Raw genomic sequence first — 13,711 nt, 5'->3', positions numbered from 1 at the left:
TCAAATGTTGGTTATCAACAAAGACATACTTTTTCAATCCCTTCCTAGTCAAAAAAACAATCAACAAGAATATAAGAAAAAGCCGGATATTTCGGCAAAGTCCTAACTGCAACCGAACCAAACAAAACTCGCCATTGAGACTTTTTCGCCCGATTATTATTACGTGGGTTGGACCATAAATTAATTCCTGCTCCACAATACGTGGGCACACGAATAGGTCCAGATTTGGATTCGAAATACAACATGAAACAGTGATTCACCTCGACCAGCGCTCGATTCGATTCGTATAGCGTTTATACAAAATTGGACAAAAAGGAAGATGATGTGTTTGCGTTCAAAGCTTCTTGATTATGACGATTATGACGAAGCTTGTGGCAGGATGAATGATCCATTCACGCAAGCGTCTAATTATAGAATTTCATTCACTTTCTTGATAAAGGTTCCATTTTACTAAAAGTGCTACAGTTTTAGGCTTGTTTTTATTTAGCACAACTTTCAGTGAAGTCTACCGATGCAATTAAATTTGAGTGGGATTATCAAACTATGACCTGTTGAGGAGAGATGCATGAGGAAATGTAGAAGATAAAATTAAATGAACGGGTGTTGATTTAAAAGAGAGTGAGAGTGAACGCGCGAATTCGAATGTTCATTTGAACCATGGACCAGTGATACATTAAGTGGACAGTTCAGTTCAGTTTGTGTCATCGGCTCTGGCAGCCGCCTAGTGTGCGCTGAGGCTACGCGTTGTACGGCCAGTACCGTAGTATTTGTACGTAGGTGTCACGATCCCACTCATAAATGCAATGTCTCGCTGTTTTCTCGCCATAGATTGAAAAGACCTTCGCGCGACACTCGCTGCTCTCGATGATATTTAATTGAATGAACTCGGCGAAGTCCTCTTAGTTACTTCGAACTCGTGGAACAGCAAACAAGTGATCTCCCTCTCCTGCGAACTTGCCGTAGTAAATCGCGCAGCTTAAACAGTGTACTAACCGCAAAACAAGTGCTACACACCGCTGATGCTCTCGCACTGATGACCTCATTGAGATCTGCGAAACTGTGAATAAATAAGAAGAAAATTATAAAAGTGTATTTATCTATATTAATGAGTGAATGCTTTTGGAACGAAAAGTGAAGGCATGAGATAAAGTGTGTTTAAAGTCTAAGTCTATAAGTGATCGAGTGCAAGCGAAAATTGATTGATTATTATTGTGGTGTTTCAACTTCCAAGATGGGCTTGAACAAACGAGACAAACAGGATAAGCTGAAAAGCCAGAATTTAATTGATGCAGAAAGATCGTTTCATTCTGCTGTTAGCAGCATGGAACATGCTGCTACTGACGTGTCAAATGTGATCACAGAGCAGCACAATCCCCCAGTGAATATAAGTGGTAGCAGCAGAATGCAGACTGCATCTTCAAGTTCGTCCAGTAAAATGTCGAATTCCAAGACAGTGCGAAATAGTAGTGCAAATTCAACCACAATTAGCAGTGCCATAAATGAAAAGCAATCGTCAAAATCTCAGGTTATGAGTAGTGAGAAGTTTATAAGTGAATCAAGTTCTTCGCAGTCTCAAAAGTCGGTACATGTTGCCGAATCAAAAACCGTAAACTTATCATCTTCAATGGGAACCGCCCTCAATACCAGTACATTCCACAAAAAAGATTTCGACGTGCAATCCATAAAGTCTGATATGGATCTGAAAGATTCAGTTCTTGAATTTGAGAAGCAGCTTAAAGACACCGGAAATGATTCCTTCCTTCAGAGTAGCGAATATCACGTTGCGGGTTCTTCTGGTGGTGCGAAACATTTCTCGGATAGTCAAAGTTATTCGTTTTCTGAGAAAACAGCTCCGACCACACAGATCATGTACGACTCGGCAGGGAATAAAATCACCAGCACAACAGTAAGTTCCAAGTCAGGAGGAAATATCATACAAAGCCGAAACATCCAAGACTCGAGCCATTCCGTTATAAATTCGTCGGCCATCACGTCATCTTCAGTTGAACAAAAAAGTTCGTCAAACATTGTGAACATCTCCAATATAAGTGATACGCTAGATAATTCATTCCATAAATCTATGACATCAAAAACGGATAGTAAGGATTATGGCCTGAAAGTGGGTAGTCAGTTTCAGGACATTGGAAATTATTCCGTTATTCACGGTGGATCTCTTCATGTGGATGATACCGGAAACACTAAGACTTTCTCTGATAGACAAAGTTATTCTTTTGCTGAAAAAATCGCTCCCACAACGGAGATTATTTATGACACATTGGGAAACAAAATCGTCAGCAACAAATCGTCTTCCAAATCGGGAGAAACAATCGTTCAAAGTAGTAACATTCAAGACTCGAATCATTCCTTGGCAACTAGTTCTTCGGTTCATGTTTCGTCCTCAAAGCAGCAGAAAACTTCGTCAAACGTTGTCAACGTTTCGAACATTCACAGCGTTGAAGCGAACGATTCCATAATCGATTCAATGACACTGGAAAATTATAAGATTCAAGACAATGTGACTCAATCAAATATGCTTCCGAAGAGCGCCTCAGCGCATACTATCGCCAGCATTTCATCCGCCCATGATTCCCAATCGAATACTATTCAGAGCACTCAATTAATGACCGAATCGAGTCAAGATGTATCATCAAGAACGCAACACTCTGAATCAACGAAAAATTATGAAAAATCATCGCACTATGAGCAAATGGATGAAAAATCCAGATCACGGAAACAAGTCACTGACTATCACGAGCAGCGTGAATCGAATGCTGCAATTTTTAAACGTAAAACGTATGATGAAAAAGTGAAACGACTCAATCTCGTGGATGAGAAAGTTGTTTCCAGAGATGCGATTATTCAGGATATTGAGGATGACGTAACGAATGTCACGAAAACATCTTTCGAAGCAAAACTGTATAATCCAAAACTAAAACGGTGGGAATTGGTAGACCAGAAAACTGTTCTGGAGAAGGATATCACTGTCACTATTCCAGAAGAAATAGTGCACGAGTTAGAAGTAGAACGTCCTGAGCTTGCAAATATTACAACCACAATTCAACTGACAAAGGTAAGTCCCAGAAGGCTCATTCTTTCGTGAAAACGATCTTTTCAACAAGTTTTATCCATTGGTCAGGTTTATGATGCGAATACTAAACAATGGAAAACTGTAGATCAAAAAAAGTACACAGATGTGCTTGAAAAAATCAGCTACCTTGAGGAAAGTAGTGGACGAACCGAACTGAATGAATCGGAGAGGGTGCGAAACTTGCAAAGTATTGACACAGTGGTGAGTATGCCGCAACCACTGCCAACCACTTGGGTCATTCTATATATTGCTACTTTTCATTTCAGGATAAAGTTGTTGTCCAAGAAATAAGTGACCTTAGTGAAGAGAACCGAAGACTCAGCAAGATTAAGAAGCAAACGGACAAAATTGTGAAAGAACAATGCATCTGTGAGATCTGTACCTGTGGGTGAGTATTTATTTTTCAGCGCCAATGGAACACTGTATACTTTACCGACCACGCAAACTACAGTCTCGGACGAAAATTTTTACCGAGTTTCTATATACCACGCAAAAAAAAACCTGCTATCTACTGGAATATACTTGCCGTAGATGGTCAATTGAGGCCGCCTTCTTACGACGTGATGTTGATTTGCATTCGTTTTACACTTCTTTCTTTATATGGCAGAATGACATCACCGGTCTCATATATCGTCATCATTCGGGTTTGTTTTATTCGCCTGTCGGGTTAAATATGTATGCTGTGTGTATGTTGTATGTATTTCTAGTTTTGCAATTCAAAAAAATTACCATTCTACTTCGAATTAATCTCGCTTGAATTGAAGCAGTTTTGGTTGTCTCTGGAGATACTTTGGTCAATTATTTTTTTATTTTATAGAAAAATAAAATTTATATCGTTTTATTTCTCGAAAAAACACTCTCATTTTCGTCACTATAGACAACTCAACACTTCAAACATATCGTTAGTACCAAACCAAGCCTCTGGAAATCGCGTTCGTGCCGGCATTTGGCCATGTGGCCAATGTTTTCTTGTTTTCTTGTGTTTTCAAATTCCACCCACAGTCAGAGATACCAACCTTCCTGATTTTTCAGGATTTCCCAGGCTTTTTGGCAGTCAAACATGTCGTTAGTACCAAACCAAGCCTCTGGAAATCATGCTCGTGCCGGCATTTTCCCATGTGGAGGAGAATGTTTTCTTGTGTTTTCAAATTCCACCCACAGCCAGAGATACCAACCTTCCTGATCCATTTTGCCTGATTTTTCAAAAATGATCCTGATTTCTCCTGATTTTTGTACTTTTTTGTTTATCAGAATGAAAATTATCCGTGATAAATGTACTGGGACCTCTGCAAAAATTTTCCTGATCATAACTGCACTATCATAATATTGGGTTGCCTGAGGAGGAGGAGAAATCGAATCAAATAACATCAAAAATAGGAAACATTCAACAATTCATCCACTTCTGATATGCCTCCCTATTTGTTGAATAAAGATTAATTGCCAAGTATGGACGATGAAATTAGAGAAATTCTGAATACTGAATTTCTCTACATACTCTACAATTGACTATAGTGATGCTGTAGGTTTTTGGGGAAAATATAACCTATCAAAGGATTTGACAAAACACAGTTTTTTTTTCATTTCTGCGAGAGTTTATACCATGCTTATAAATTCTTGAATATTCCTCAGCATCGGTAGAACGACTTTTCTCTCAATTCAATCTTAACACTTTGGCGTCCGGCGACACCACAGTGGTTACGTGCGCATAGTATCTCAGTGGCCGGCGATAGCACTTGAGTATCATTTGCATTCAGTTGGGGTTTGGTTTACGTAACAATAACATATATCAATTTTAATGTTTTTATAAGTGGGGAAGGTGGGGAAAAACGGACATATTAAGAAGAACTTTTATTATATCTTTCGAAACTCGTGTTTTACCAAACTTAAATGCAGTTTCTTGCATTTCAATGTACTTTTTTTCGAAATAATCGGTCAAAGGTTTCTCAATGTTTTTAACAAAATTAAAACAGACCGAAAAGTAGAACATTTATTCGATGATTATCCGTATTGACATATAGTGGGGGGAATACGGACATGTTTGTAATATTTACGTATGTATATCTTCGAAATTTCATGAAATTAGGGGAATAGGGTTGAGAACTTATGAAAACTAACGATAAGATTAGATTTCTATTTCTAGATCTAGATCTAGATCTATTTCTATTTCAATTTCAATTTTTAATTTCCCGATAATGTCAAGAACGGGCGGCGACAAGCCAAGTAATCCGAGTTAGCGCTGCCGACGCCAAGCGCATATTTTTTTACGAATCGTGCGGACGTCAAAGTGTTAATAAAACAAAGATTAGAAATACACTACAAATGGAAACAATGAACGGAATACTAGCCACTAAGAATTATGTAGAGCATAATAAAGAAGATACATATTCTGTTATATTTAGGCTGACCAAACGTACCGTTTTTAACAGAACAGTACCGTTTTTAGGGCCTATTTTAATTGTCCCGTCTTATTATCAATCTGTACCGTATTTTGAGAATAAAGTATAGAATGAAAAATATTTATTCCAATGTCATTATTTTCAACACATTTATTCGAATGGACATCTGATTGAAATTTAGATTCAAAATTATGCTCAGTGTTTTCGTATTCATGTAAAACAATTGAAAAGTTTTTGTGATTCAGTCGGTGAATATTATACAAAATTCCCTGAGCATAATAACACACGATTCGTTTCTCTCTGACCTTCTATCGAGAAGTTTAGTATTTTTGACAGATCGCAATTCTAATTTTTTAACAGAATAAGTGTACTGTTGTACTACGCGATTTATTTGGAAATCCGTGGCTTTTTTTTAAACAAAGAACCGGATAGTTACCTTTCGACGATTTATTGGCGTTTTTTTTATATCTGTATTATTAGTGACTTTGAACTCATTCGGCTGGTTCGTCACTTTAACTTCCATTTTTGGAAGAATGTCGGGAGTGAGAATTGAACTCGTGACCTTTAGCGTGAGAGGCCTGGATGTTACCACTACGCCAGATCGCCTCCTCCTTTATTGGCGTTGTTAGGGAGAATATTGCTGGAGTTGCTTTTGATTTGACAAAATGATAAGACTTCCAAAAATCATAATTTCCTTTGCAAATTCGCTTCGTCATCCAAGAAATTTTCGTTCTAGAGAACAAAACTAGTACATCTAAGAATGTTTAATTGTATGGTTATATTCTTGGTATCATTCACTCAATAAAATTCTTCGGAAAATATTATATCAATATACGAAGGCAGATCGATATGTACTTAGCCTACAAAAAAATTTTTTTTGGTAGATTGGCGATTTATTTCTCAACATAGTCTCCTTTTAGCTCGATACACTTGACCCAGTGATGCTCCAACTTCTTTAATCCATCTGAAAAATACGTTTTCTCGAGGTCTGCAAATTAGACCTCCGTGGCGGCGATGACCTCCTCATTCGACTCAAACTGTTGCCCGGCGAGTGACTTTTTCAAGTTTGGAAACAAAAAAAAAAGCCGCGCGGTGCCAAATCTAGAGAATACGGTGGATGGGGCAGCAGTTCGTAGTGCAATTCGACCAATTTGGCCGTGACGACGGCGGAGGTGTGACGTTGTCATGGTGGAAAAGCACTTTTTTCTTCGCCAAATGGGGCCGTTTTTTCGGCAATTCGGCGTCGAATCGGCCCAATAATTCGGCATAGTAGAGCCTTATGACCGTTTTGCCCTTCTCCAGGTAGTCGATGTAGATCACACCTTGTGAATCCCAGAAACCGGTGGCCATCACCTTAGCCGCCGATAGGACAGTCTTCGCCTTCTTCGGAGCACGTTCGCCGGGTGAAATTCACTGTACACCAGAGACCAAGGAACAGTCGAAATCCTTGGTCTCTGGTGTATACCAGTGGATCCATGTATCGTCGACGGTCACGAAACGACGTAGAAACTCCTTCGGATTGCACTTAAACAGCGTCAAACACTGCTCTGGAGTGGTATCACGGTTGCGCTTGTTGTCTGGAGTGAGCAAACGCCGACAGCTTTCTCATGCCCAAAATTTCATGCAAGAAATGACCCACGCGGTCTTTTGTAGGGTCAATCGGCGGTCTGCCAATACGAGATTGTGGATTTTTGTCACGTTATCCTCAGTGGTAGCCGTTTTCGGGGCGCCTGGGCGTGGCTCATCAGAAATCGACATGAGACCTCGTTGAAACTCGTTAAACCAATTTTTGACGGTCGCCATCAAAGGAGAAGAGTCACCGTATACAACATCCAAGCTCCACACTCGTTCGAGAACTCGCGAGCTGATCGGATAAGCTTGAGAATCGATCCGATAACGGTGTTTTTTTTCACGCAGATTTATATTGTGCTTTTTTCATCAGCGCTTGCGAGTGAAGCGAGCTCAATTAAAAGTGGTGCACGATCGAGACGCTGAGGATCCAGTTCAGATCAACACACATTCATCACACGCTACACAGCAGCGGCAAGTAGAAGTTTATTTTTCTATTGTTCCATTTATCATTCCTTCAACCTCCTGTGTACGATTTACACCATTGTCCAACATTGTATTTACCAAATCGGCAAGCGTTGGCATTAGGGGTGTACAATTTTCTTACATTACCGTTGAACTTTTGTTGAAACTTTTTTTCATTTTTGAATTTATACAATAAAAAATTGAAATAAATATAATTTATATATATCTTGAATACAAATATAATTTATTTACTCATTTATTTTTTTCTATTTTTTTATTATTATTCTATACTGTTCACATCGAACAGGTGACTAATTTATTATTTTGGCTGAGGGCGGGGAGGATCCCCCCTCCACGTCATTGAATGTTTCTGATGCTGACCCACCTCCTGAAGAGCAGGAGGATGAAGCAGACGTTGAGGAGGAAAATTCTGTGTATGAAGTAGAAAGTTCTGAAGATGAGGAAATTGATGAAAAACATGATTTTCGTCTAAAGGAATACCCGGAGGGATTCAAAGGTCCATTCATTGTATACTTTAGACGAAAATCAAAACCTCTTAATGTCATTCGCATCTCAAAAGAACTAACGCAGAAATTTTCCAAAGTTACTGAAATTACTCGGATGGGGCCAGACAAATTACGAGTTGTCGTCTCTTGCAGGACCCAAGCGAATGCAATAACGCGCTGTGATCTCTTTGCGATTGAGTATCGCGTATACGTACCCTGTTGTAACGTTGAAATAGACGGTGTAATAAACGAAAATGGTTTGACTCGAAAAGAGATACTCGATGGTGTCGGTCGCTTCAAGAACTCCTCACTTAAAAGTGTGAAGATTCTTGAATGCGATCGACTGAAGTCTGTGTCACTTAAAAATGACAAACGAGTTCTCAATCGGACAAACTCTTTTCGTGTGACATTTGAGGGTTCCGCTCTTCCAAACTACGTTGCAATAGGTGCACTTCGTTTACCTGTTCGGTTGTTTGTACCCCGGGTAATGAAATGCAACAAATGCATGCAACTCGGTCACACGGCCGCCTATTGTTGCAATAAACAACGTTGCGCAGATTGTGGAGAGAGTCATGATGGGACTTCTTGCGCAAAAGAGCGCAAGTGTCTTCATTGCGACGAGGCTCCACATGATCTTTCTCAATGCCCGGTGTACATACAACGAGGGGAAAAACTCAAGCGTTCCTTAAAGGAACGTTCCAAGCGGACTTATGCAGAAATGCTTAAGAGTTCCGCTTCAACGACTCAGGACAATCCCTACTCCATTCTGCAGAACGACGAGCCTGTTGCTGACGCTCCCAATGCAGGAAGTTCCGGTACATCGCAGGGTGCCATTAGGAAAAGAAAAATTACTTCTTTTCCATCACTCCCCAGAAAGAAGACCGAAACTTCCCAAATTGGAATGAAACCTCGTATCGAACGTGCTGAGAATAGACCGAAGCAAGTACCTCCTGGTTTAAGCGGTTCTTCTACGCACCAGGGGTCCTCAGCACTTCCCGGAGCAGAGCCCAACACGTCTGTTCCTTTTTCGCGGTCGAGGCAACAGCCACAATCTGGCTTGCTTGCGCTTTCTGACCTGGTGGACAATATTTTAAATGCTTTAAATATAAATGACCCTCTTAAAAGCATAGTATTATGTTTGCTCCCGATTGTGAGAACATTTTTGAAAGAAAAATGTGGTTTTTTAGCAGCGTTCATTTCCCTCGATGCCTGATTCAGTGCAAGAGGTCAAGGATTTGACCACTGTAATACAGTGGAATTGCAGAAGCATCATCCCTAAACTAGATCAATTTAAATTTGTAATTCATAGTTCTAACTGTGATGTATTTTCCCTCTGTGAAACATGGCTTTCTTCAGCCGACGAACTGAATTTCCACGATTTCAACATTATTCGCCTCGATCGAAATGACTCGTTTGGTGGCGTACTATTGGGGATCAAAAAATGTCACTCCTTCTATAGAGTCACTCTCCCATCGATGACAGGCATTGAAGTTGTCGCTTGCCAGACACAAATCAATGGCAAAGACCTCTGCATTGCCTCGATATATATTCCTCCAAGAACTATGGTTGGCCGCCATCAGTTTTTTGATATCATCGAGGCACTGCCGGAGCCGCGGCTAATCTTAGGTGACCTCAACTCCCATGGAACAGCATGGGGTTCACTCTACGATGACAACCGTGCCACTTTGATTTATGATCTGTGCGACAACTTCAAATTGACAGTTTTGAATACTGGGGAAGCAACTAGAATAGCCAACCCCCCTGCACGGGCATGTATGCTAGACATATCACTTTGCTCTTCTTCGTTATCCCTGGATTGCACGTGGAAGGTAATCCAAGATCCCCACGGTAGTGACCACCTGCCAATAATTTTATCGATCGCCAATGAATCAGGTTCTCGTGAGTCAGTCGATATTGCGTATGACCTCACGAAAAATATTGACTGGAGAAAATTTGCAGAAATAATATCTGAAGCACTTGTTTCAATGCATGAACTTCCTCCACTCGAAGAGTATAACTTTATATCGAGTTTGATTTACGAAAGCGCACTTCAAGCTCAAAAGAAACGTGTTCCTGCTACCACTTTCCGACGTCGTCCTCCATCACTTTGGTGAGACAAGGAGTGTTCAAAGGTCTACCTTGAAAAATCATCCGCTTTCAAAAAATTCCGGAAAACTGGACTAGTGGAATGGTTTCGAAAGTACCAAGCTCTAGAAGCCAAACTAAAAGGTCTGATTAAAGCAAAAAAGTGTGGATATTGGCGAAAGTTCGTCAATGGTTTGTCAAGGGAGACCGCTATGAGCACTCTTTGGAATACGGCTAGGAGAATGCGTGGCTGGAACCATACAAATGAAAGTGAGGAATACTCTGACCGTTGGATTTTCAAATTTGCAAGAAAGGTTTGTCCCGATTCCGTTCCTGCACAAAGCGTCGTACGCGACATTCCGCTCCAATGCGACTATGAGAATTTTTCGATGGTAGAATTCTCAATTGCCCTCCTCTCATGTAACAATTCAGCTCCTGGGATGGACAAGATTAAATTCAACTTGTTGAAGAATCTTCCCGACTTGGCAAAACAGCGTTTGCTGAACTTGTTCAACAAGTTTCTGGAGCTGAATATTGTCCCACATGACTGGAGGCAAGTGAGAGTGATAGCCATACGAAAACCCAACAAGCCGGCTTGCGATAACAACTCGTATAGGCCGATTGCAATGTTATCCTGTATTCGTAAATTGTTAGAGAAAATGATTCTACTTCGTTTGGACAAGTGGGTTGAAGCGAACAATTTGCTGTCAAATACGTAGTTTGGCTTCCGCCGAGGTAAAGGGACGAACGATTGTCTGGCGCTGCTATCTTCTGAAATCCAAATCGCATTTGCTCGCAAAGAACAAATGGCTTCCGTTTTCCTCGATATCAAAGGGGCATTTGATTCAGTTTTCATGGAAATTCTCTCAGAGAAACTTCATAATCGTGGACTTTCACCAATTCTGAATAATTTCCTGTACAATTTACTGTCAGAAAAGCACATGTTTTTCAATCATGGCAGCTTGAAATCTTCTCGATACAGTTTTATGGGCCTACCACAAGGCTCCTGCCTAAGCCCCCTCTTGTACAGTTTTTACGTCAATGATATAGATGATTGTCAAACTAGAGACTGCACGCTGAGACAACTTGCAGACGATGGAGTTATTTCCATCACGGGTACTAATCCCGTCGTTCTGCAAAAGTCGTTGCAAGATACCCTGAACAATCTGTTCACGTGGGCCCTCAAGCTGGGTATCGAATTCTCTACGGAGAAAACTGAAATGGTCGTTTTTTCTAGGAAGCACGAACCCGCCCAATTCCAGCTTCACCTATCCGGCAAAACGATCAAGCACTCGATGTTTTTCAAATACCTTGGGGTATATTTTGACTCTAAATGTACCTGGGGAATACACATTGCGTATTTGAAACAGAAATGCCAGCAAAGAATCAATTTTCTCCAAACAATAACCGGAACATGGTGGGGTGCCCATCCAGGAGACCTCATTCAGTTATACAAAACAACGATATTATCAGTGTTAGAATATGGCAGTTTTTGCTTCCGATCAGCTGCCAGGATTCATATTCTCAAGCTGGAGAGAATACAATATCGTTGCCTGCGTATAGCCATGGGGTGTTTGCATTCGACACATACGATGAGTCTCGAAGTTTTGGCAGGAGTACCCCCGCTTACTCTTCGGTTCACAGAATTATCCTACAGATTTCTCATCCGTTGCAAGATCATGAATCCATTGGTGATTGATAACTTCGAAAATCTACTCCAACTGATTCCTCAGTCAAGTTTTATGTCTTTATACCATGAGTACCTTACCCACGACGTGCACCCTTCACCAGGCATCTCCAACCAAGTTTGCTTCCCATACTTTTGCAATTCCTCTGTCATTTTTGATCTGTCCATGCGACAAAAAATCCATGGAATCCCAGATCATCTACGCTCCGATTATATTCCGCCGATATTTTCGGCAGAATATGGGAAAGTTAGATCTGATAAAATGTTCTTTACTGACGGTTCATACATAAACGGGTCCACTGGCTTCGGCATCTTCAATGAAAATTCCAGTGCCTCTTTCAAACTCAAAGATCCTTGTTCCGTGTATGTCGCTGAACTGGGTGCGATATACTACGCACTGGGGATCATTGAAACATTGCCCATCGACCACTATTTTATTTTTTCAGACAGTCTCAGCTCAATAGAGGCAATCCGCTCAATGAAAGTTGATAAACGCTCATCTTATTTCCTAACAAGAATAAGACAATTATTGAGTGTTTTGGTCGAAAAATTATTCAAGATTACCTTAGCATGGGTTCCCTCTCATTGCTCGATTCCGGGGAATGAGAAAGCGGACTCGCTAGCTAAGGTGGGCGCTTTAGAAGGCACACTTTTTGAAAGGCAAATTGCTTATAATGAATTTTTCCACATTCCTCGTCAGTACACGCTCGTAAGTTGGCAGGGCATGTGGAGTGGAGATGAGTTCGGTCGTTGGTTACACACGATTATCCCTAAGGTCTCGACGAGTGCATGGTTCAAGGGATTGAATGTAGGTCGTGATTTCATTCGCGTGATATCTCGGCTTATGTCCAATCACTACAACCTAAACGCGCATCTCTATCGCATTGGGCTCGCAGCAAACAATCTTTGTGATTGTGGCGATGGCTATCACGACATCGAGCATGTTGTCTGGTCGTGTATCCGGTTCCATGCTGCTCGCTCTCAGCTCTCTAGAGCACTGAGAGCACAAGGCAGACAATCGGAGATCCCCGTCCGGGATATCTTAGGTAGCCGTGATCCTGATCTTCTGCTTCATCTATACCTGTTCCTCAGGAACGCCGATGTCAACGTTTAATGATGTTTCCTTCGTTGTGTCCCCGTTTTATATCCCTCCTATCCGATCGATAAACTTTTACTTAGTCGCGGCAATACATACACACACTCTTTACAGATACACGGGCCAAAGGTTGTGCAGTCCACTGATGATTCAACAAGAGCCAAAGGTTGTACCGCTCATGACAACTCTACATGAACTGATGATTGCGCCGGTTAGTGACCATTCTATCCTGGATTCCTCGAGTCGAGAAAGACGCACCACGCTAGATATGAGGTACAGACTAGGGGGACGTTGCTGATCAAGGGTCAGCTGCATCCCAATAGGAAGTATCCCGAGTCGGGCACACGTACAGAGCATTGGAGACAGCAACATCCGAATTACGAAAACACTTGTAATACTAACCTCGAGCCAACCGCGAGTAATCGGTTACATATTACTAACATAGATAATAAGAAAAATTGTCAAAGTATTGAACTCCCGGCCCCGTGAGGCTAACGCCATATGAGCCTTGATAAAAATATATATTTTGGAAAAAAAAAAACATCCAAGCGCTCTTTGATTCCGCTAGGCGATTTCCCTTCCAAAAACAAGAATCGAATCACCGACCGATATTGTTCTTTTTCCATTTTTCTAAAACCCGCGAACACGCCTGCTTCCGCACACTGTCAAAACAAAACTACGAGTCCGATTCGGCTGAAATTTTGACAGTAGCCGTTTCCGAGTACTACACGATAGTAATCTCTTTTGCGATACTGACACTATCGGGCGATGAGGTTAAAAACTTATCGGATAGCCTCGTACATAAAAATAACATGGCAA

The 13,711-nt window shown here is 41.0% G+C and overlaps 1 protein-coding gene across 1 annotated transcript in view; it reads left to right on the top strand.

Moving 5' to 3' along the window:
- Positions 1–416: 416 nt before the first annotated feature.
- The window catches only part of LOC129773153 (titin), a 28,489-nt gene continuing 15,194 nt past the window's right edge, over positions 417–13,711 (top strand). The window contains exons 1-3 of the mRNA XM_055776727.1: positions 417–3,070; positions 3,137–3,289; positions 3,355–3,476. Of these exons, the coding sequence (XP_055632702.1) occupies positions 1,232–3,070; positions 3,137–3,289; positions 3,355–3,476 (2,114 nt within the window). The 5' untranslated portion in view covers positions 417–1,231. The remainder of the gene's footprint in view (positions 3,071–3,136; positions 3,290–3,354; positions 3,477–13,711) is intronic.

The sequence above is a fragment of the Toxorhynchites rutilus genome, chromosome 3 (genome assembly GCF_029784135.1).
Source record: "Toxorhynchites rutilus septentrionalis strain SRP chromosome 3, ASM2978413v1, whole genome shotgun sequence".
NCBI classification, from domain to species: Eukaryota; Metazoa; Arthropoda; class Insecta; order Diptera; family Culicidae; genus Toxorhynchites; species Toxorhynchites rutilus.
Note: the sequence above shows the minus strand (reverse complement) of the source record. Positions and strands in the feature narration are given on the sequence as shown.